A 21,791-nucleotide genomic window follows, 5' to 3' on the forward strand; every position below is an offset into this window, starting at 1 on the left:
ACAACTCTTGTGCATTCTGAGGTCTCACTCGCTCGAAATAATAAAGTCTGGAAAATACAGGTCGTTTTAAGAGATCACAATTAACATTACCCATTACAATGATAAATGGGCAATAATCCTTCTTAATGATCAACGTCTTTGATATATTTCAATTGCCACTGTTTTTGTTGTTCACATAGTTCATGCAAAAAATCCCCGTAACACTTTTTTCAATTAAGTACCCCAAAATTCCCCCTTTTACTTTAAAACGCGCCCCTATTACTTTGTAAAAGTGCCCCTTCCCCCTTTTCATCTCTGATAAGTGCCCCTTAGTGACAATTAAGTTCCCATTTTCCTTTGCAATAAGACAGTGTCCATTTCCCATCCTCATAAGTGCCCTTTTTGTGCCCCATTCACCTTTGATAATGACTGTCTCCATTCAAATCTGAGAGGTTGCGACACCCCTCCCCCCCCCCCCCCCCCCCCCGGCCCCCGGCCCCCCCCCCCCCCCCCCCCCCCCCCCACTTGTCAGGATAAATTTGCGCTGCTGTCCGAGAAAAGGGGGAGGGGAAAAGGAAAGGGATGATGGGAAAGAAAAGGAAAAGAAAGGACAGAAAGGAAAGAGAGGACAGAAAGAGAAAAAAAGAAAAAGAGGATATAAGGAGAGGAAAGAAAGGAAAAGGAAGCCGAAAGAAGCGGGGGACGAAAAAAAGGAGAGAGAGAGAGGCCCCTATATATATATATATGCATGCTTAGCTTGGACAGAATCCCCTGATCTATACGTGAACAGAATGATTTTATGAGTAACTAAACAGTTATAAGATATGTAGTATTCTTTGAAACTATGCAAAATGTGAATAACATAATATTTGAAGATGTGGAAAAGACTACATGAATCCCCGGCATGAATCCCGACATGAATGCTCCAAAAGTCGAAGAAACCTCGCCTTCGAAAAATTGTCAACTGCCATATAGGGTAACACATGAAAAAAGTTAACAAGGATTTTGAAATTGATCATCATATTCCCATCGCCGCAAAAAGACATACCATAATGAAATGTTTAGACTTTATAATTTCAAGATAGACCCCGCAATTTTCCCAGAGACTATGCATGCTACTTGACCAACAAAAGAAAAGAAGGAAGAAAAGGGCCAGATGCTAAATACGAAAGAAAAGAGTTGGTATTTATGTCGTGAATGTGATCATGTATGTATTCCTGTACGAGAAATACATGCCTGTATACCACAATATGCTCGTCTGTTTAGTTTCGGGACTGATCTCTCTTTGGCACGCATAGATTATGCTACGCTGCCAGCTGATTTCTCATCTCGCTCGAAGTCCTTTTTCGATCTAATACCCCTGTATATGAATAATGATTACAATAAAAAACATAAATAGTATTTACTTTTTAATCAAATTAAAACAATAAAATAAATAAATATTACTATAAATATTTATTAAATTGCAAAATTATATCTTTTTAAATTCTTATTATATATATTCTAAAACAATTATTTGATCGTTTGGGATTATATTGACAAGGTGGAGAAATTTACGAGCAGCTAGCTGAGTCAGAGAAGAGACCCCTGAATGATCTAAAAATGTCAGAATCATACGGTAAGTGACACTTTATTTATTGATAAATGGGTCTAAACTAAGAACATGAATGAGGATTAATATGCTGATGGTGGTTGTAAGAATGGAAGACCCTTCTATCCCAAACCAGGTCTACGCAAGACAATGTCAATGCAATTGCAATGATGAAGTGGGTTGTGTTTTCAATGTTCATTGTCACTGACACTCACTGACTCAGTAAACACTGTCACTTGTGAAAAACCTGTCTGCTTGGAGAAAACATTTTTTTTTTTTGGGGTGTTGACGCTCTCTTCAAAGACAAACTGCAGAGGTAACTAATGTTGTGGTAATCTGTGCCTTTCCTGAAACTAAAGCTGATTTCTTTTAAATTTAAGTAGAATCTAAGCTAGACCGAATTTTCCGTCTCTTTCGTTCGTTAGCCTCTTATTGGGGTAGGGTCGGCTCTCTCTTTAGAGACGGAAACCGTCTATACACATTCCCTTGATAACGCCACGGCCATTTCAGGTCGTAGCGTTTTGCCCCCAAAATCCCCCAAAATGTCATTTTACCTCGTGCATATCCACATGTAAATTAGGCCTAGGCTATAATAAATCAGTTCCACTTACCAACTTGACTGAAATAATCAGTTTAATAGTCCCTTTTTAGGAAATTATGGGTCAAAATCGAAATCCATTTTGAAAATCTTTTTCAACATGGATTTCGATTTTGACCCATAAATTCCTAAAAAGGGACTATTAAACTGATTATTTCAGTCAAGTTGGTAAGTGGAACTGATTTATTATAGCCTAGGCCTAATTTACAATATAAAATGCACGAGGTAAAATGACATTTTGGGGGATTTTGGGGGCAAAACGCTACGACCTGAAATGGCCGTGGCGTTATCAAGGGAATGTGTATAGACGGTTTCCGTCTCTAAAGAGAGAGCCGGCCGACCCTACCCCAATAAGAGGCTAACGAACGAAAGAGACGGAAAATTCGGTCTAAATCTAAGCATGTTGCTCGACATGTTTTGACTGTGGCTCGACATGTTTTGTGACTAGATCTAGATCATGTTAATCCATAAGTAGGGTGTCTGAACGATTTTTCAATTTTCAATTTGTGATCGTTTTTCACCATTTTTGTTTGATATTTGAATAAAAAGTGTAGTCAGAATAATACATTTCAAATTTGAAGCTTCACCGATGTTTCAATCAAAAGATACAGTCCCTCCAAAATGCTGGTATATTCATATCATTTTGGTCAAAATCGACGAAAAAGACGTCCACGCAGAGTGATGTTGTTTTGCTAAATTTAGCCAAACAGCTGTATCGCGCGATATGCAAGCGTATGCATATCGTACGCATGCTGCTAAGCCAATGCGCGACTTGCAAGCTTGAGCTACGCTGTCTCCGCGACACGTGCCATTGACTAGTATGGTTAGCGTTCGTCGCACAAAAAACCCGGAAGTGAATGCACGTTATAGTCAATGGCAATATCGCGGAGATGTCTCCGCGATATTGCCATTGACTATAACGTGTATTCACTTCCGGGGTTTATGGTGGGAACGGCCATCCATACTTTCATTCACTATAAGCGCACATGTTACGCGATGTAACCATGGTTTGGACTGAGCGGAGCTCACGCCTCCCTAATTAGCTGATTCCAAAAATGTGGGAAGGGTATTTTTAAACTGTTGGGGCGAGTGATCTCTTGGGGCTAGCGAAAAAATAAGTGCATTCATATTTTCCTTACGTCTAGCCGGACATAAGCCCGGGGGCGCAGCTCAGGAAAGTGGCAAATTTTGGAGCTAGGATGCAAACAACATTTAAATCGCTGTTTTGACCAAGATATTTTTAGAATTTCGGGGGTGCGCCCCTTTGGAGAATATGGAGAAAAACCTGCTCTTTCATATGACACCTCATTTATTGAGTTTTACCTTCAGGATCACAAGCCCCAAAGGTTTGAATTTCAATTTTTTTCATAAAATCATTGACCAATTTTCATGGTCGCGCAATGCACGTAGACTGCATAGGGATGCGTGCAATCTCTATGGGAAGTATTTTAGCACACAACATCGGGTGCGCGATCAGACACCCTACCATAAGGCATAATTAACTCCAGGGAGTTCCGCCACCACCGAAGGCGTTGAATCTACAGAGCCTGCACAGGAAAACGATTCAGACAGCGGGTTGGGTCACATTTTCGCGGAATGTAAAGAAGTAGTAGGCCTAATTACAATTTTGACTTACATTGTTTTTTGACTCCTCTGGGCACCAGTTCAACCACACATAGGAGCATTACTATCCTGGCTGTGTAGTAAAAGCTGTGCTTTTGATTCTCAACATTTCAAACATCACTGTACAAAACTCAACTGATTTCACTAAAAATCGGTACTTTAGTGACAATTGATGACACCTAAATAGCAGTAAAATACATTTTTTTCAACTTAATGATGTTAAAAAGAATAATTTAAAAATTCAAATTGTAAGTCTAGTATCAAACTTTGCTTACAGCTGCATCGACATGATTGTGTACAGTCTATGCGATATTGTGTGGTGTGTGTATTTGTGTATAGACTTCTAGGTCCCTGCCTCACAGCATGTATGCAGTGCTAGAGGTCAATACGCATTGGCATTGACTCTCTAAGCTTTGCTGGAGTGAGTTCAACCACTTGAAATTATAATTTGAAGAAGTCTTTGAATTTGATGGGTAAAAGGGTAATTCCTCATCCTAACCCAATTCATCGCATCCGCATCCCATGTTGTTTATCCTCGATTCAACATGGTGAAGAGAAAGTATGCATGCTGACAGTACATACCGCGCATGTACTTTTTCTTCGCCATGTTGAATCAACGATATACAACATGGGATGGATGGTGCAAAATATACGAATGACAGGAATTGTCAATCAGGTTTTAGCACTAGCCAAAAGCGATGGCACTATGGCACTATGGCATTGTCGAGAGAACAAAAGAGAAGTATATGAAAATGTGTTAGCAGCCCGTCATTACCCATCGGGTACTATGGTATCGCCAAAAGAGCTTGATATTATAATAAATGTTTACGTTAGCCGTCTGCCATCGTCTTGACAATACCATAATAATGTTGCTTCCAGCAAGCACTATACTGACTTTAGCTTAATTGGCGATTTCTGTCAGTCTTGAATTTTTGCAAAGCTTCAAAGATTTTGCCTTTCCTTCTTCATTTTTAAGGTTGGTAAGTCATATTTTTGTACAATAAATTCATAAGATCTTTAATACCAGTATCCTGAAAGCTACAACAATATATATGCAAGTTTTGTTTGGTTCATGTTTTTATAAGCTCAGAGTGTACAGCAAATGGCATACCCATATCTAATCGCCTGCTATTCAGGTGTCCGGCAAGAAAATCTATCAAACTGATGTGGCCTTTGTGATATTTTAAAGGGGAAATCCACCCTGATATTAATTTGGGTTTAATAGGAGCATAAAAATGAGAGAAAGCGGTAACTGAAAGTTTGACCAAAATTCAATTAAAAATAAGAAAGTTAGGAATATTTGAAGGTGTGATCAATCAAACACAAATTGTCTATTGTACACTGATTTTTGTGTGATAGTTGAATAACAAGTTTAGGAATTGTTACAATTAATTCAGACTATAGTTGATTGATGAACAGAAACTTATTTTGATACAAGATGGAAGCCAGAAAGGCTGTCTTGTCAGACAGTTCAGTTAGCTTTTCTCTGACTAGATCTTTTTGTTTTCATCATTATAATTCTTCATTCCTCAGATTTTTTGTTCAAATTCCTGGTCATTGGGAGCGCAGGAACAGGAAAGTCATGTATTCTTCATCAATTCATCGAAAGCAAATGTAAGTTAACAATTTTTTATTTTATTCTTTCGCTATGATAATAATTTTGTGGTTTAATGTTAATAGCTTAAAGCTATTATTTACATTATGTGAGTAAATAAGTTTGATTGTGCTATTAGACATTTTGACTTGGTTGTAAAAGCAATTTATCTGTTCCCTGATTTACTGGACATGACAATCTAAGAATAACATCCCTAAAAGTTTTTCAGAAAAATGAAATGATGCAGGGAAAATCTATGTTCTATGCAATAAGAATAATAAGAAGTGTAATATATTGTGGTCCAAATAACTCTACAGTCAATCATAACAATTTCATATCCAAAGCAAAATTCCTACCCATATAATCTTGCTTTTCATGTCCTCTTACACCAATTTGTTTATCAATTACAAAGCATCATCAAAAGTGGTGATGAGTTCTATGATTATTTTGCACATAATTGGTACATTTAAAAGACTGAAATATATATGTACATGTAGAATTGGCATTATCCAATCTCCATACACTGTCATATATGTTAGAATTCTCAATGTATATTTATTTTTCCATTTCAGTCAAACAAGACTCAAATCACACAATAGGTGTTGAGTTTGGCTCAAAGATCATCAATGCTGGAGGAAAATCAGTCAAGTTACAAATCTGGGACACAGCAGGTCAAGAAAGGTTTAGGTACGAACAATAATTATCCAGTGAGAAGAAAGATGTTTGTGGCTATACCAACAATAATGTTTGGTATTAGAATCATTATTGAAAGTCATGAAATGCAGTGATAACATTAAAGGTAATACAAAGTCTTGGGAAATTTTGAAAAGGGCCGGATAGCGATTCTTTACAATTTTGATACATTTGGATGCCCCTGAGAATGTAGTATAAGCACTAGTAAAATTAGCCCCTAAAACACTTCTGCTTTTGAAAAAATTGAATATAAAAATTTACCGGTGCTCCTGGTAAATTTTGAAAAATTTCAAATAGCTTATACGGCCATCCAATGGTAGCTGCGACCGTGAAATTCTCAGAACATGCAGTTGTGATATATGATTTCCAAACGGGAATAGCAAATTGGTCGATTTTAGTCAAGAAACATTGTTTTAAAGCTTCTTGATATCTTGACCTGGAGAAGGAGATATACAACATAAAGACTTTATTATTTACAATTTCATCACTGTAAACTCGATTATAACCGCAACAACGATCACTGAATATTGTAGGATCGCATATGCTTCCAATATGTTCATTTAAACCAAATTCATGACCCCATACCAAAACTTTGTATTACCTTTAATGGGGTACTTACTCTTGTAAGAAGATTCATGGTTTTAGCCTGTCGCAGTAAAACAAAACAAAAAGAATTTCAAGTAATTGTTTTATTGATATTTTGATATTTCCTGAGGATTATTAACAGAAATTAAAATGAATCAAATGCTGATCTACGTGAACTAGAGTGATATGGATATAGAATATTGCCCACCTATCATTGATATGGTAGTTTATTGCAGAATACCGGTGGGTAATTATTCAAAGCTACTGAGAATTGTGAGTTTTGTTATTACCGGTAGCTGAAAACATTAAACGCTGGCTTAATCATTGTATTTGCTTAACCAAATGTTCAATGAATTTGCCTGTTATGGCTAATTGCCAATCTGATGATTAAAATTATTAAAATGGTAATGAAATAAAAATGAAAACAATAGAAATTAAGGATTATCACTTTCTTTCTTTCGTTCATATTAGGTCAGTAACAAGGAGTTACTACAGAGGTGCAGCTGGGGCATTACTTGTCTATGACATCACAAGGTTAGTATTAACAGAAAGTGAGTTTCAAACTTATCAGTACCCCCCCCCCCTCCCTTCTGCATGAGATTTTAAGGAGTAGAATAGAATCAAGGCAAGTACGTGTACCATTTACAGTACATGTTAGATTGAAATTGGTGAAAAGACTATCCTCTCAACAAATTGAGTGAGATATAGGCATATTGATAACATGATTTTTGGCAAATTAGCAAGCTACATGTATGTTTGAGTAATTTGATGAATTTGAGCCTGCAGTACTAATACCCTATAATCCACAGAGTTTAGGTTACATTCATTTAGAATTTGGGGTCGACGTATATATCACGTATGAATAGATTATTCTTATCTTAATATATTCAAACAAAGTGTGAATGTAGGAAATAGGGGAATTTAAATTGTATTATTTCTTCTTGGGCTATATTCTGAAATCCTACCACTTTGTAGGTATATTTTGCTTGTCATAAAAATCAATATAATGGGACAAACCATTACCGGTAGTTCTTTTGTGCACATACAAGTCAATGGGCAAAGATTCATATAGTTCATATAGACATATGTGCAACCAATAATAAGTGTTAATTCTGCACATTTTCAGTTTGTTATGACAATAATCAACCAACCTCTAACTAACAGAGATATCCAGAATACAGCCCCAGATTTTGTAATGTCATCCTAGATCATCAGCTACTGTATATACCATGTAAACATGTATGTCTCTTGTTAAGTAGGAGCATGCAAAGGGGTGAATAAAAGTAATAAAGAATAAAGAAGGAAAAAAATGAAGTGCAAGAATAAAAGGCAGTAGAAAAAGGATTAATTTTGTAGTTTGTAGCAAGATGGAATGAGCAGAAGCCTATGATTTTCTATGTCAGGGGAAGGCCTTCCCTAGAATTAACTAATATGCTTTTTCAATGGACAAACACAGAGGTTAAATTGTTATTCCCAAGTTTAAAAAAGGAAGAAATATAAAGAGGAGTTGTCAACAAAAAAATGAAAATATTTATGCTTGGTCTGTTCTCAATCATTGGCCATCCCAAATCAATGGTGCCTGTAATAGATTTTATCCAGGTTGCCAGTTTGGTATATCATACTTATTTTTCATTAGTATTCAAGGTTCCTAGTAAGACAGTAGGAATGCTAGGAAGCTGTGCAAGAGAGACTTGAAATTAGGTTACTTGATACTGTTTTGTATTCAAGCAGTCGTATTTATCATGTACTTTCAGAATTTCATTCTAATTCTTTTCTCCTTGCTACCCAGTCGAGAGACATATAATGCTCTGACGAAATGGCTAACAGATGCAAGGACGTTGGCTAGTCCAAACATCGTCATCATCCTCTGTGGTAACAAGAAGGATCTGGATGCAGATAGAGAGGTTACCTTCCTAGAGGCCAGTAGATTTGCACAAGAGAATGGTAAGAAAGACTTCTGTGATTAAAAAAAAGATCAAATATTTTGGTAAATTGGATATGACATGTTAAAGCCTGTCTGTACTAGTTTGGCCAGGGGATTAGACCTCCCTGCAAGGTCAGTGACAGGTGGTTATCTCATCAAATCAGCTCGGCATTGTTTGCTATATAGAGGGCGCAAGTAGCTATAAGTAGTGCAGTGGGGCTTTAATATACAGTTATTTTTGTGGGCTTATAATATGTTATATTTCTTTTTGTATTGTTTTTCATTCTTTAATGGGCGATCCAACTTCACAGGTTTTCGCAACCTTCATGGAAAGCCCCGCATATAACCTTTGTAAACATAGTTAAAATTTACTGTTACTTTGTATATTTTGATTTTTATATTGCGAAATAAAATTGAATTGAATTGAATTGTTTTCTTTTTCTTTTTAATAATGTAAGTATCATAGCTTCATATTTCTGTTTATTTTAACACAGACCTCAGTTAATAATAGGGGTAGGACCTTTGTTTCACGCAGTTGCAATTCAATGAGTTTGAAGTAATAATTCTAAAAATGTGTTCAAGGAGCTTCTTTTGTTATATTGGTGATTGGAATCACCACTTTGTAATAACTTATTGATTTATGTTGTGTCTTTCAGAAATGATGTTCCTAGAAACAAGTGCGTTGACAGGAGAGAACGTAGAAGAGGCTTTCTTGAAATGTGCCAGATCGATACTCAACAAAATAGAATTAGGTAAGAATGAGTTATGAGAAACATATTGTTCTATGTCATTCCTTATATTAGGGATAGGCCTTTTCGTGTCCATGTTAAGAGTTTGAGATTGGATGTAGGAGATGATTACTGGTTGCAAACATTCAAATCTTCTCAAATGTATTTGGTTCTTTTGGAATGCTCATTCAAGCAATGTGGCCTATTTGAATAAAAAGAAAATATAGTTAGCCTTCTTATATCTGTGTACAAGATTGACACATACATATCGACTGGAATTCTAGACATTTTCATTTGACCCCCATAGCAGTTTTTCAGAAGTACTTTTGAAAGCTCTCCAGATTTAGATATCTGTCAGAGTTGTTGTGTAACACATGCTCCTGCGACAACTGCTTCACAGTCAGTTTCTTACATTTATCATATCAAATTCATATGTTCAATCCTGCCTGGACATAAAAAACAAAGAAAAACCTTACATTTACCCTGTATACCTAATCTTAAATCCAATTGTAACCCTAACCCTAACCCTGTACTTTTGGACACACAAAAAAGCAAATGTGGGATCACCCTCACAGCCCCTGTATTCTTTAGACTGCTTTCAACCATTAAAGAATGTATACCATGTTTGTGGCTTGTGTGTTTAGGTGAGTTAGATCCAGAGAGGATGGGATCAGGAATCCAGTACGGTGATTCCACTCTCCGGAAAGTCACCAGACCGCCTGTCAGGAGTACCCAACAGTGCCCATGCTGAGGAAACCATCTTGACAACCTATGATCATCAATAATAGCTCCAGCCAGCCAACACGTCCAACACCCAAGCCCTATAAACCATGCCAATTGTGAAACCTCTATGATGCCGGTCCATACCTTTTAACGTCCCTTCCTGGTGAAGTTTGTAGGTTCAGATGTAACGTTTCATATAGTGCACACACCTTCACGACAGACATCAAGATTATGAATATTTATGATTGCTTTAATATTCCATTCAAACAATCTCACTATTACAGTCATATGTATGTTCAATGACTGCTTGCTAACTTGAAAAATGTATTTTATTCATAAGAAAGTCTTATTGCACAAATTTGTAAGTTGATGGAAATATCCTCCAACTTTTTTCAAGAAAATGAGAAGGAATCTACTCAGAATTTATTTTCTGTTGAAGTGCTGGTAAACCAGGCATATACTAGAAAACTTGTGATATAGAGACTGCTAATGTGCAGTTGAATAGTACACACACAAGCTGCTAGTTTGTGCCAGGAGGCTACCACGCATGTCAGTCTGAACTTTGATTTACAATTTACTTGCAATAACTAACTAGTGTATATATATATATATATATTAGGAGCTTACACCAGGTGAAGTGGGTGATTGAAACAAGTCTCTATATGGTGATATGGTAATGGCTGTCTTAGTAAAGAACAGCAATATGATGATGAGGGTGTAGTAGATTCCTTCATACCTTCCTGTAGAGCAAAGATCAATGCTATGATCTAGGAATATGTGTAGTTCAATACTATGCACCCCTTCATTATTTTCTATCACGGTCTGCTGAAAAAATATCACAAAAGTATCTGCTTGACAGTACATACAGTGTAAGACTCATGTTAAAGTGTATGATGAATGGAATATCTTATTTACATACTTGTTAACAAACCATGAAAAACATGCTATTTTACTCTATCAGAAATAACTGTTGAAGTTTTTGCACGCTGGTACTACAAAGCATTACCTGGGTTTTAATGTATTCCTTAAATGTGAAGCAAGCATTTTGCAATTGGATTCTGAGCTTATATCATGTAAGGATGTTTAAATGTAAGATTCAATACCCTTTTCACTCAGTTATTATGTACCATCAAATATCCTTCAGCTGAACGTCAGTAATGGATAAACATGTTATCGTTATGAATTGATTAATTAATCTCAAATTCATCAGCTTTCTTCTGAAGTACACGTCATGTGCAAGAATTTTCTGGCACCTTCATTCCTTACATGGCTAGAGAATGATTGATTTCTTCTTTCATACTTTGTGTTACATCTTTGGTGAATGTAACGTTTTATATATCCTTTCACAATTCTTTATTTCTTTTTTGGTCATGCATACCATAGTCTTGTTACTCTTGTGATACACAATATATCTTGCCTGTAAATAAATGTTTAAGAAAAGTACTGGTACTGTGAAAATTTCACATTACATGTATTACACTACACTTTTTAGTTTCTTAACTTTAATTTATTACAATAAACATAATCTAATGCTCTCAAGATACTTAAAGTAATTTTGGGGTAACAAACAACAAAAAATGAAATGTCAGACAGTGATGGTCTCTGGGGTCTACAAAGAGTTTTAGCATATAACAGTGATAGGATAATTTCTTTTTCACCCACAATTATTTCTTAAATGTTTAGTCATAAAGTTTGTTTGAAAATGCTTCAAAATATGGCACAGATTGCACACAGTCCTTATGCAAGATATGGACCCTTGCCACAAGGGACTTCACCCCTCACTTCACCTGTCACGCACATTGGTTCATACTCCTTTCAAGTTTGAATTTTATATGTTTCAATTTTTGTGTGTGGACTGTCCTGGGTCTAAGCTAATTTAGACCTGCCAAAGGCTAGTAATGTTGTTAGATCTTTCCACAGATTATGATGATTTAAATTTTTTCTGCACGACTTTAACTAGGAAAGACTTTTTTCTAATCATTTCGAGCACAGCCATTGCCAACACTTGGCAGTCATTCATGTGTCATTTTAATGAAACAATAATTGTTTTATCTTTATGAGATCTGTAGATAACAAATGCTATGTGTATTCCTGGTATTCCACAATCCTATACATTTCTTTGATTCATTGTCGTACCAAATATCTCTTTGAATCCAAATAGAGGCTTTATCAAAGGAAAGTTATAAAATGTTTCTTTTATCGTAAAATTTGCAGATAATGGATTAATTTATAATTATTGTATATATAGATGTAGGTTAAGATAATGTAGATTTATATGCATGTTTTATAACAAGCATATCTTTAATTGTGATATTAGCAAAGAGATCATATAACCATTAGCTGTAAGTTATGATTTTGTGCCCTTATGGCTGCTTTAATGTGCAGTACAAGATATCAGTATATTTATCTACCGGTAGTAAAAATTAGCCAATATTATTACTCTATATACATCTTTGCCGTATAGTTCAATTACAATATTCTTTCTCTGTATCTTTCTTTTGATAAAAGGGTTGATATATTTGTGATTAAGTTGAACCGTTCCTCTTATATGTTTATTGAATAAAGTTTTCATATAGATAACTGTTTATGCACATGGAAAAGCTGAGGACAAAACAAATCATTTAATTTATGAGAAGTACAGTACCCTTTCTACAATTAAAATAAATAATAACAACAGACATACTTAATTATCACTATCATTGCTAATTTGTATGAATACCGAACTAACCCGATAAAAGGCAACTTCTATTCAGGTAGATTTAGGTTTGATTATTATTGGCTGTTGTATTTTTTCTGTAATTGTTTTAACGGATTTAGATTTTGTATGCATGTGGAATATTTAACCATATTTTTTCATGTTCAACTATACTTTGAACTCAGAAACCGAGAGCAGAAAATGTGTGTCAAATACCTGAATGATAGCCAAGCTGCTAAGAATATGGGAAGTATGATTTGAGTCTCTACTGTTTGTGTCATACTTGAAATAGGGTGGTAAATTGGTACTATGTTTGTAGCAAGGTAGGATCAAATCTGTGTAATATTTATGAATATAAAGTTCTTTTTATGACATTTTTTTGAATGTTTAATATTTTGAGGATTATGTCAATATCTAGAAAAAAATACACTGGTGAAAATTTGCTTAGGTAATATACTGGAAAATAAAAAACAAAAAATCAGCTTATAAACAGTTTATGCTAAAGAAATAATTAATTTTTTTCACCCAATGGTTAATTTGTATGTGAACTAAGGAAAGACTTAACTGCACATAAACACATTCATAATCATTTGTGCATGGGTAATTTATGAAATACATAAATGCAGCTTCATTTTGCCTGGAGAAATTATTTATAACCAAAAAAGATAACTAGATTCATGTGATGAGGAAGATAGTATATGTCTATAGTTTTAATTTTGTAACAAAGAAAGCAAATGTGTGTAAATAATTCCTTGCTCATGGTTGCTTACCGTATTGTAAATTCTGTCGCAAATATATACATGTATCACTGTTTCATTCTTTGAAAAAATTGTATTTTCCTTCTTGTAGATGTCGTAAACATATGTGTTTTCATTGTCTAGTTTGCATTCAAAACTTATAATGGAGACTTTGTTTTCTTGTGAAATATATATATCTTTTGATAGTTTTAATCTACTTTCCATTATCTTTGTTACTGTGCAGAATTACCATGTTATAAAAATGTTGGTGTGATTGTTGAATGAAAAGCTGAGTAGAAGACACTTTGCTATGTAATAGTACCAGAGAAGAAAGTATCAATGAAATGAACATATTTGTCATATAAAATAAATGTTATTATAATGATGAATTACTGTGTGCATTGTCTTTTGTGTAACTTTACTCTCTTGCTCTCTTTCTCTCTTTTTCCCTGTCTTGATCTGTCAGAAATACCAAAACGTTATAAAAAAATATTCTAATTGTTTACCGTTTCCAGCCTTGGATGCTGCTCTTTAATTACAATTTCATTCCTGTAGTACATAACATTACATGTATATCGTAGCACTTTCGACATACATATATATATATATATATATGTATATATCGCATACATTTTTCTTTCCAGTTTCATTATTTCCCCCCAAGTACTGTATTCCCATGCTTGTTACAAGACCATTTATTTCTTGAAACCCATTTCCTGCACATTTTACTAGCACCTAACTCCTAGTCCGATTAATCTTGTTTATTTTGTCAGGATTCCATTCCTAATAAATACTTGATTCTAGTAGAGTATTTTTGCCAATCATCTACATCTAAATTTTAATCTCTGGAAATTTTTAATCTAAGCTCCTGTTTTATACACACTGATGGGACATTACCCTTCTGAAAAAATTATAACAAATGAATAAATACATGTGCAGCAGTAATCCAAAGGAGTTGTAATTCATAATATTGTACACTGTTGACCAAAGATCATTCAACAAAAATTACTATTTCTTTAACACCTTCATCGCCCATGGCTAGAAATACCGGTATGTTATCAAGTATCATAGAGATCGCAAAAAGGAATATCTTCAACAGAATGATAATTCAGCAATGAAGTCAACAATACCATTTATTCTCCCCGTTTTAATTAAAATCTCCCTAGCAAAGTGAATAAATATACCATACCAGTATTTGTATTTTGTTCAATGTAACATCCCTACAAAATTTGAATTGCCAGGCCTCAAGTTTTTTGAGATGTAATAAGTCAATGTACACGTAGATGCATGTTTTAATGCTCTCACGTTTGTTCTATGCAAATTGTGACATCTAACAAATAATAAATAAGAGTGAAACCTAAACATAAAGACCACTCACGGGAGACAAGAAAAAATGCTCTATAGAGGCAGGTGATCTTTATATACAGGTTTGGGAACACTGCTCTAAGGAATCTTAAAATGTGGTCTTTACAGACAGGTGGTTGCTACAGCAGGTTTTCTGTATCACAACTAGAGTGAATAGGGTTATTCTCCATATTTTTTTTTAAAGTGCAGTAATCGTATTCAATCAATTTTCAATTTAAAAGTGTACAATTTTATCCACATAAACAAATATTTTGAAACCCGACAGTATGAACCCGAATGTTCGTTCTTTTTAAAACTGGCTGTTCATCATTTTGGTTAGCCTTTTTTTTAAACGGTTTACAAAACACTTCTATAAGTTATACGTAAACTCTACCATTCTAATTTCATTCCTCTTACTGTTTCAAAAACTTGTTTTCCTGGCAAAATGACTCTCTTAACGACCATTCATCAACATCCTAGTCATCTTGGTCATTATAAACAATGAAAGAAATTAAATAACAATCATACAGGCAAGATAGTGCTTTGAACATCCCTTTAATGCATACTACCTGTCCATCAGTGCAGAGTGGAACATACAGGGTTTAAGCCTAGGTGCATGTGATTAGTTTCTAATATCAGGCACTATGTTTATCTGTACAATGATACATACACAATGTATATATACCAACATTACATTTATTTCAATAACAAATTTCAACTTTGATAAAATATATACTTTGCTATAATATGAAGCTATGATACAGCTGCGATTGATAAGGCATATTTATCTTACCATTCTACATAGTGAACAATTTTTGAAAGAGAAGCTGCAATATAGAAACAGCAGAAGACACTTTGCATGCACTTACTTGTATGCACAATTATTGTTACAGAGAGGAAGAGAAACCTAACATATCCATGGCAATCATAAACTCCTGCAATCAACAAGACTGACCTGTTTATAAAAACGCTTCATGACCCACAAGTTTTAGGAAACTTTATTATTTTGTAGATTGACTGTGTCCTGACAACAAGATTGCTTATTTGTGCATTATTACAACCAACAGTTTATCAGATCTTCCATTTCTTATTTTTGTTCATGAAAACTGGGTTGAACAAATATAATCACATACATTTAGGTGCTGTTTCAGTTTGCATGATTGAAAAATTAAGAGATTTATAAATGTCTCAAAACCCCAACATTATTGTTCATCATTCCCTCACAAAAGAATGAATATTGTGAAGGATTTAGCTTTGTGCAAAGTGGCTTGTCAATTTTCTTGTAATCATAATTTACAGGACTATAACAACTTGAGTTGAGTCTCACCATACACAAGACGCCATCTGAATTGCTGAAGCATGGCTAAATATTTCCTTGTAGATCATCACATTTTTATACTGCTGCATTGAAGCTGCTTTTATCTCCAATGTATACAAGTTAAAAACTCTTTCAAGTTATACAACATAACTGATCATATGCAAATGCTATAATTTGCCTGATGATATTACAGGTTCATGTAGATTTACCTTGAGAATTTCCTCCAGATAACTTGCGTTAAATTAATCTTGCCATAATTGTATTTTTTTAACTAAACCTGTTAGTTTTACTCTGTAAAACTTTGTATCTTTCAAGATTAACTAATCCCATAAGATCATCTCCTGGCTGATCTCCTTGTTGTTTGAGACTGGCCAGTATAGTTTCTCTGGTATTCTGTCATCCATAGTGTATCGTCGGGAGGCGGAACGTTGAACGCAGCACGCAGCCGTCTCGTCTTCAGATTCTCTCGTCTCTTCTGCTCCTCACGATACTCGATGGCATACTGATTTCTCCTCATCGCACGAAGAGCCGCTGGGAAAACCTGGGTGTTCTATAGACATCAATTGAATAAGTGATAAAGTTCAGACGATGAAAATTCATATTTTTTATTAGATATATTTTGAACAAATAGAAGGTGAATGTTCATTCATATAATGGAGGTAAAGGGGTGGGGGCTCTGTGAAAAACCAATGTAAAATACAAAATCTATGATTGTTCATATAGTTGTTAACAACTGGTCATAACCATAAATTTGTAAGGGTGCACTATAAAACTCATGCATGGACTCATACATGTCTAACTGTCAAATATGTTTTAATCTCAAATACCTTAAAAGCATTTGAATAGTACTGTCTATTTGAGGGCAGGTCCAAGCTATTTGGATTGTGACGTACGGGACATTTCGAGACTTTAAACAAGAAATAACAACAGATGAAATTATTTATATGGCTATCTTTTGGTATGAGTCTGTGGCTATTATGGGCTAGTTCATTCGTGGAAAGTTTTAGTTCTGACCAATTTTTTAATTAATTTTTAATGTAATTAATGTGCTGCGTGACGTACGGGACGCTGTGGTCCGTACGTCACGCAGCACATTAATTACATTAAAAATTAATTAAAAAATTGGTCAGAACTAAAACTTTCCACAAATGAACTAGCCCATAATAGCCACAGACTCATACCAAAAGATAGCCATATAAATAATTTCATCTGTTGTTATTTCTTGTTTAAAGTCTCGAAATGTCCCGTACGTCACAATCCAAATAGCTTGGACCTGCCCATGAACAAAGCTAATCTACTCAGAGGTGCTCGGTAATTTTACTCTGGCATTTGCCAAGCTGATGTGAAGGTGCTGAAAGCATTCAAGGCGCTCCAATTATTGCCCCAGCTCTAGCTAGGCTACCAACTTTGGTGATCACAACATTCAAGGAGTACGCTTGTATAGTTTAGTTGGTAGCATATGTGAATATTATTTCAGCAGGCAATTCGTAGTTCAACTTACATCTCCATGTGCTGATGCTCTCACATTAAACGTCTGCTTACATCCTACGTCCTTCTCCCTATCAGCCCAGCCAAAGGCAAGTAAGGGTGGTCTAATCCCTTCTGCTCCTCCTCCTCCCCTGACTCTCTCTAGACTTGTCTTGGCTCTGGGTGTAGTCTCAGGTACCTTTCTTTCTCCTTTTGAGAGGCCTGGATGTAAAAAAAAAAAAAAAAAAATAGGATGAATGACGCAAAAAGAAAGAGCTTGCATACTTTTGCTCGGTAAACGTACAAGTACAGCATTCTGATAAAGAGTTTATTATCAATTCAGGAGGTATCTATATAGATTATATTTGTGTGTGTATGTGTGTATTGGGTTTTTACAGACGTGTATCAATCAGATATCATTATTTACGTCTGGGGACCGACCTTTAAACGTCACCATCCGAAAGACGTGATTCAGCTTCGAACCTGCGTCTGGGGACCGACCTTGAAACGTCACCATCCAAAAGACGTGATTCAGCTTCGAACTTGCGTCCTCGGCTGAATCATTTTGTAACTTCCACTTTTAGCTGGATTACAGGCGCACGCCACAACACCCAGTTTTGGTTGGTTAAGTTTGGTTTACAACTTTACATTACTTCTTTCATGCTGTGGTTTGAAATCTCTCTTTGAAAACATGTATATTTATCGATGTATTCATTTAGTTCAGGTTTGAGTTTCTAATGTTCTTTTTGACTTCTCGTTTTTTTAATGCAACACACTTCTGCAATATGTCATGTATAATATTATCTTCATTTCTATTGCACTACCATTTACTGTATTGTGAATGTGATTACCTCTAGCGGATTCACTTCTCCTCCTCTTCTTGGTCTTCTCATCACCCCAATCCGGTGTCTGCACTTCCCTGTCTGATAGTCCCCTAGCAGCAATAGCTTCCCCTTCATTCACAGGCCTGGTCCAATGGTCCTCTAGGTTTGTGCCTGCAGCTTGAACCTGCTCTGGTCTATCGGCCGCTCTGTCACCTCTAACTCCTCCTGATTCGCTCTCTGTCTCCCAGTCCCACTCTACAAAGTTGTGGTGGCTTTCCAGCCGTCTGCGGTAAGCCCTGTACAAGACCTGTTGTTTGTAGTAGTCCTGGTATGTATCCCAGCCTGGCTCTCTGTATTGCCGATCGTACTCACTCCGCCGGAATCCCATCCTCCTTTGTATAATTGATAAGGTTCTGCCCAAACCTGTGTTTAATAGCAAACAATCATAGTTAATTACCGTATGTCCCTTTGCTTCCCTTGTAATTCTGCAGCATAAGATTCCACAGATACCAAAAGAATTGATATTTGCATTGAAATACTTTTGAAATCAAGTATACATTTGAAGTTGGTACAATGACAAGCAACAATTAAGCTAATCCGTAGTCAACCCATGTCATTACCCGACACTCCGACAGGTTGATTAATATCTGGACTTCTTAGGTACGTGTCGACAGACTTGTCATTCCATGTGGAGACACGGGGGAGATCTTTGTTTGATATATTTTAATGTTTTGTATTTTAAAGTGTCAAGACTTAAGGGATCCAATTATTCCAATATGAATGGTGCTGTCGGTTAGTCAGATAGTTATGAATATGGTTAGTGTTATTTGAGGCATAATTCATGATTACATTTGAAGTAAATTAAATAGTGAATGCTTTATTTTTGTCAAGTATCCAGACACACATACCCGCCCCAACATGTAGAACTTCGCGCATTGAGCGTTGTACAGTGAGTTTAGCTAGGTGCTCCCATTGGCCGATCCCCTCGAGTACGTGGCTACGAATTTTAAGTGAGAGAGGGCCTACTTAACCTAAGCGCAACTTAAGTTCAATGGCAATGTCAATACGTAATATTACATAACACTCCGAGACATGTCATGCTTTAGATAGGTAACGCACTTCACACATAACTGACGCACACATGGCATTGCACACACATAAAATAGAAAAATCAACGAACATTTCAGAATAAATTTCCAGTTTATCCCTTAGAATCTTATATGACGAAATGAGAATTTTTCAAACCTAAAAAAAAGTTACGTAGATCTAAGACTTAAACTTAAGAGAACTGAAAAAATTGTAACAAACAGAAATTAGACCTAGAGGGTTTGACAGCATCATGATTAATTTGGATCAAACTGAAAATCGCAAGCTTTCTCCTCGCACCAATAATATCTTACAACATTGAGCGAATGTCAGTGCTAGCCGGCGATAGCCTAAGAAGGGCCCTTGTCAGCGCCAATTTAGGAAAATGAGGCTGCAATTCGCTGAGATCAGATGGACGTTATGCGCTAAATGCCCCATCACACACTTGCACAAAGTTTGAATTTTAAACTAGCTTTCTCTAGCTCTTTGTCACATCAAAGTTGCTCATCCGTTATTATAATTCTTGATATTGATAATTAATTAGTCTAGAGTCTATTTAACAGTTTAGAAAATATTGCATCACTGTCAAACTTATGAAACTAGACAGTAAACCATCGTTGCCCCCACAGACACACACGACGGCTCATAGCTAAGCCCAAAAGCCAGGAAAGGAACTACGGACCTCTCCCGATCCCGTCTCGAGAGCTAGCCCACGGGCGTGACTGACGCGAGTCTAGACCGGTGAGACAGAGGCAGCTAGACGCAGAGCGCGAGCGCCGCATTCGCAAATCATCTTTGCCAACTGGCGAACCGTCGACTTTGCTTCACGAAATCAACGGTTATTTACTTGGATTTCATATGATGTATCTACTATATCATACACAACAAAATAATTAATTCAATCTGTGATTATAGATTATAGGGCTTCAGTTTACTTACAGAGTTTGTTTTGAAGTTATCCTCAACCGGGCACATCCGATCCACTAAGTTTGAAACATGCAAATCGGTATTTGTTTGTATCACGTGATTTAAAGGTACATGTACTGTATAATGAGAACCAAAAGGGTCATGTGATTTATTTTAGACCAAATTTAAATAATCTTTCACATTATAGATCTAGAGGACATTATAGCTGGGTGAAAGTTTTCAAAATCAACATTTTAGGATTATATTTCTTATTTTTATTTCTAACTTACAAATCGACAAAGAGATAGAAAAGGAGAACTTGGTTCAGTTCATTGTTGATTTTCCGAGAATCATGAATTATTCATAACATCTGATCTTACCGAAAGTGACGAACACAAAGATGCGCTGCTAGTTCCGAAAGATGACAATACGGTAGTGCTATCGTCGAATTGTCTATACCGAGCATGCTAAATAAATATGCTTGCATGTAGATTCATCATAAAACGTCAAATCTGATTTGTAATTTCATGAAAAATTATAAAATTATAAGATAGTCATTTTTACATCTATTTTTGATTATTCATAATGTATTCTCCATAGGTTTATTGTAAATAATAGTAGATGTAATTATGTAATAATTGTTATAGGCATGTAATTATAGGCAGTTCAAAAATGCTGTTCTGATGACAGGCGGTATTGACAAACAATTATTTTTATTTTTAAAGAAAATCATGCATGTCACCTGAAAATGATGATGTCACTGTTGTCACAGTGTGCGAGTCAGTAGAGAGATTTAAAAAAACTGTTTGCACAAAATATACCCATTTATCACTGCTGTTACAGATCTCAATCTTAAAAAGGATTAGTTACTTCAAATTTATCACACGGTTGTTTTTCAATAAAGATCATTTAGTGACTCCGTCAAAATCGTTTAACGTGCATTGATGACTAAAGAATAAACAATTTTTTTTTTTCAAGTCTGGAAAAAATGAGTTGGTGAAGAAATCCTGAAAAACATAACACATTCCTATACCAGAACAAAATAAAAGGCACAACTTGACTCTCACTTGTGTGTCAACCAAATAAACCATGAATTATTGAATTCATGATCTTAAACCAATCGTTTTGAAATGAAAAGAAGGGCATGTACAAAAGCATATCCCGGAATGCTTCCCTTTTTTGGCGGATTAATTAAAATGTAAGCCCACATAAACACACTTTTTGTACTTTTAAATCATGGCTCACCTTCAGCGGAGAAACGAGAAACACAATGACATGTGTATTGTAAAAGTCACCACGGGGCCTCTGTGGTTGAGTTTATTGATTTCACATTCCACATACAGATACAATATCATCCTCATCTTGTAATTCTGCTA

At 35.5% G+C, this 21,791-nt stretch overlaps 2 protein-coding genes across 3 annotated transcripts; one reads left to right on the forward strand and one right to left on the reverse strand.

Moving 5' to 3' along the window:
* The first annotated feature begins 1,502 nt into the window (after window positions 1–1,502).
* Window positions 1,503–13,859, forward strand: LOC115929517 (ras-related protein Rab-4B). Its single transcript, XM_030998630.1, has 7 exons — window positions 1,503–1,597; window positions 5,325–5,405; window positions 5,958–6,072; window positions 7,135–7,197; window positions 8,453–8,607; window positions 9,244–9,339; window positions 9,960–13,859. Exons 1-7 carry the CDS (start codon window positions 1,582–1,584, stop codon window positions 10,064–10,066), a joined length of 633 nt encoding a protein of 210 aa, XP_030854490.1. The 5' UTR covers window positions 1,503–1,581; the 3' UTR covers window positions 10,067–13,859.
* A 109-nt stretch (window positions 13,860–13,968) lies between these two features.
* LOC585814 (centriole, cilia and spindle-associated protein) lies at window positions 13,969–20,537 on the reverse strand. 2 transcript variants are annotated; one of them, XM_785624.5, is made up of 4 exons: window positions 20,449–20,537; window positions 18,451–18,846; window positions 17,634–17,821; window positions 13,969–16,682 (listed from the first exon to the last, which is right to left on the reverse strand). In XM_785624.5, the coding sequence occupies exons 2-4, from the start codon at window positions 18,809–18,811 to the stop codon at window positions 16,467–16,469; spliced, it is 765 nt and encodes a 254-aa protein (XP_790717.4). In that variant the 5' UTR covers window positions 18,812–18,846; window positions 20,449–20,537; the 3' UTR covers window positions 13,969–16,466. The 2 variants fall into 2 exon arrangements, with proteins under 2 accessions (XP_790717.4, XP_030854489.1); XM_030998629.1 differs by lacking the exon at window positions 20,449–20,537 and adding an exon at window positions 20,192–20,306.
* Between the last annotated feature and the right edge of the window lie 1,254 nt (window positions 20,538–21,791).

The sequence above is a fragment of the Strongylocentrotus purpuratus genome, unplaced genomic scaffold, assembly GCF_000002235.5.
Source record: "Strongylocentrotus purpuratus isolate Spur 01 unplaced genomic scaffold, Spur_5.0 spur5_scaffold_5, whole genome shotgun sequence".
Lineage (NCBI taxonomy): Eukaryota > Metazoa > Echinodermata > Echinoidea > Camarodonta > Strongylocentrotidae > Strongylocentrotus > Strongylocentrotus purpuratus.

Coding starts and splice junctions, on each gene's coding strand:
- LOC115929517 (XM_030998630.1), top strand. Junction 6,073..7,134: donor GCAGGTCAAGAAAGGTTTAG/GTACGAACAATA, acceptor CGTTCATATTAG/GTCAGTAACAAGGAGTTACT. Junction 8,608..9,243: donor TAGATTTGCACAAGAGAATG/GTAAGAAAGACT, acceptor TGTGTCTTTCAG/AAATGATGTTCCTAGAAACA.
- LOC585814 (XM_030998629.1), bottom strand. CDS start 20,291: ATGCGGCGCTCGCGCTCTGCGTCTAGCTGCCTCTGTCTCACCGGTCTA. Junction 18,847..20,191: donor TCGAGACGGGATCGGGAGAG/GTCCGTAGTTCC, acceptor TATTAAACACAG/GTTTGGGCAGAACCTTATCA. Junction 17,822..18,450: donor GAGAAGTGAATCCGCTAGAG/GTAATCACATTC, acceptor TTTTACATCCAG/GCCTCTCAAAAGGAGAAAGA.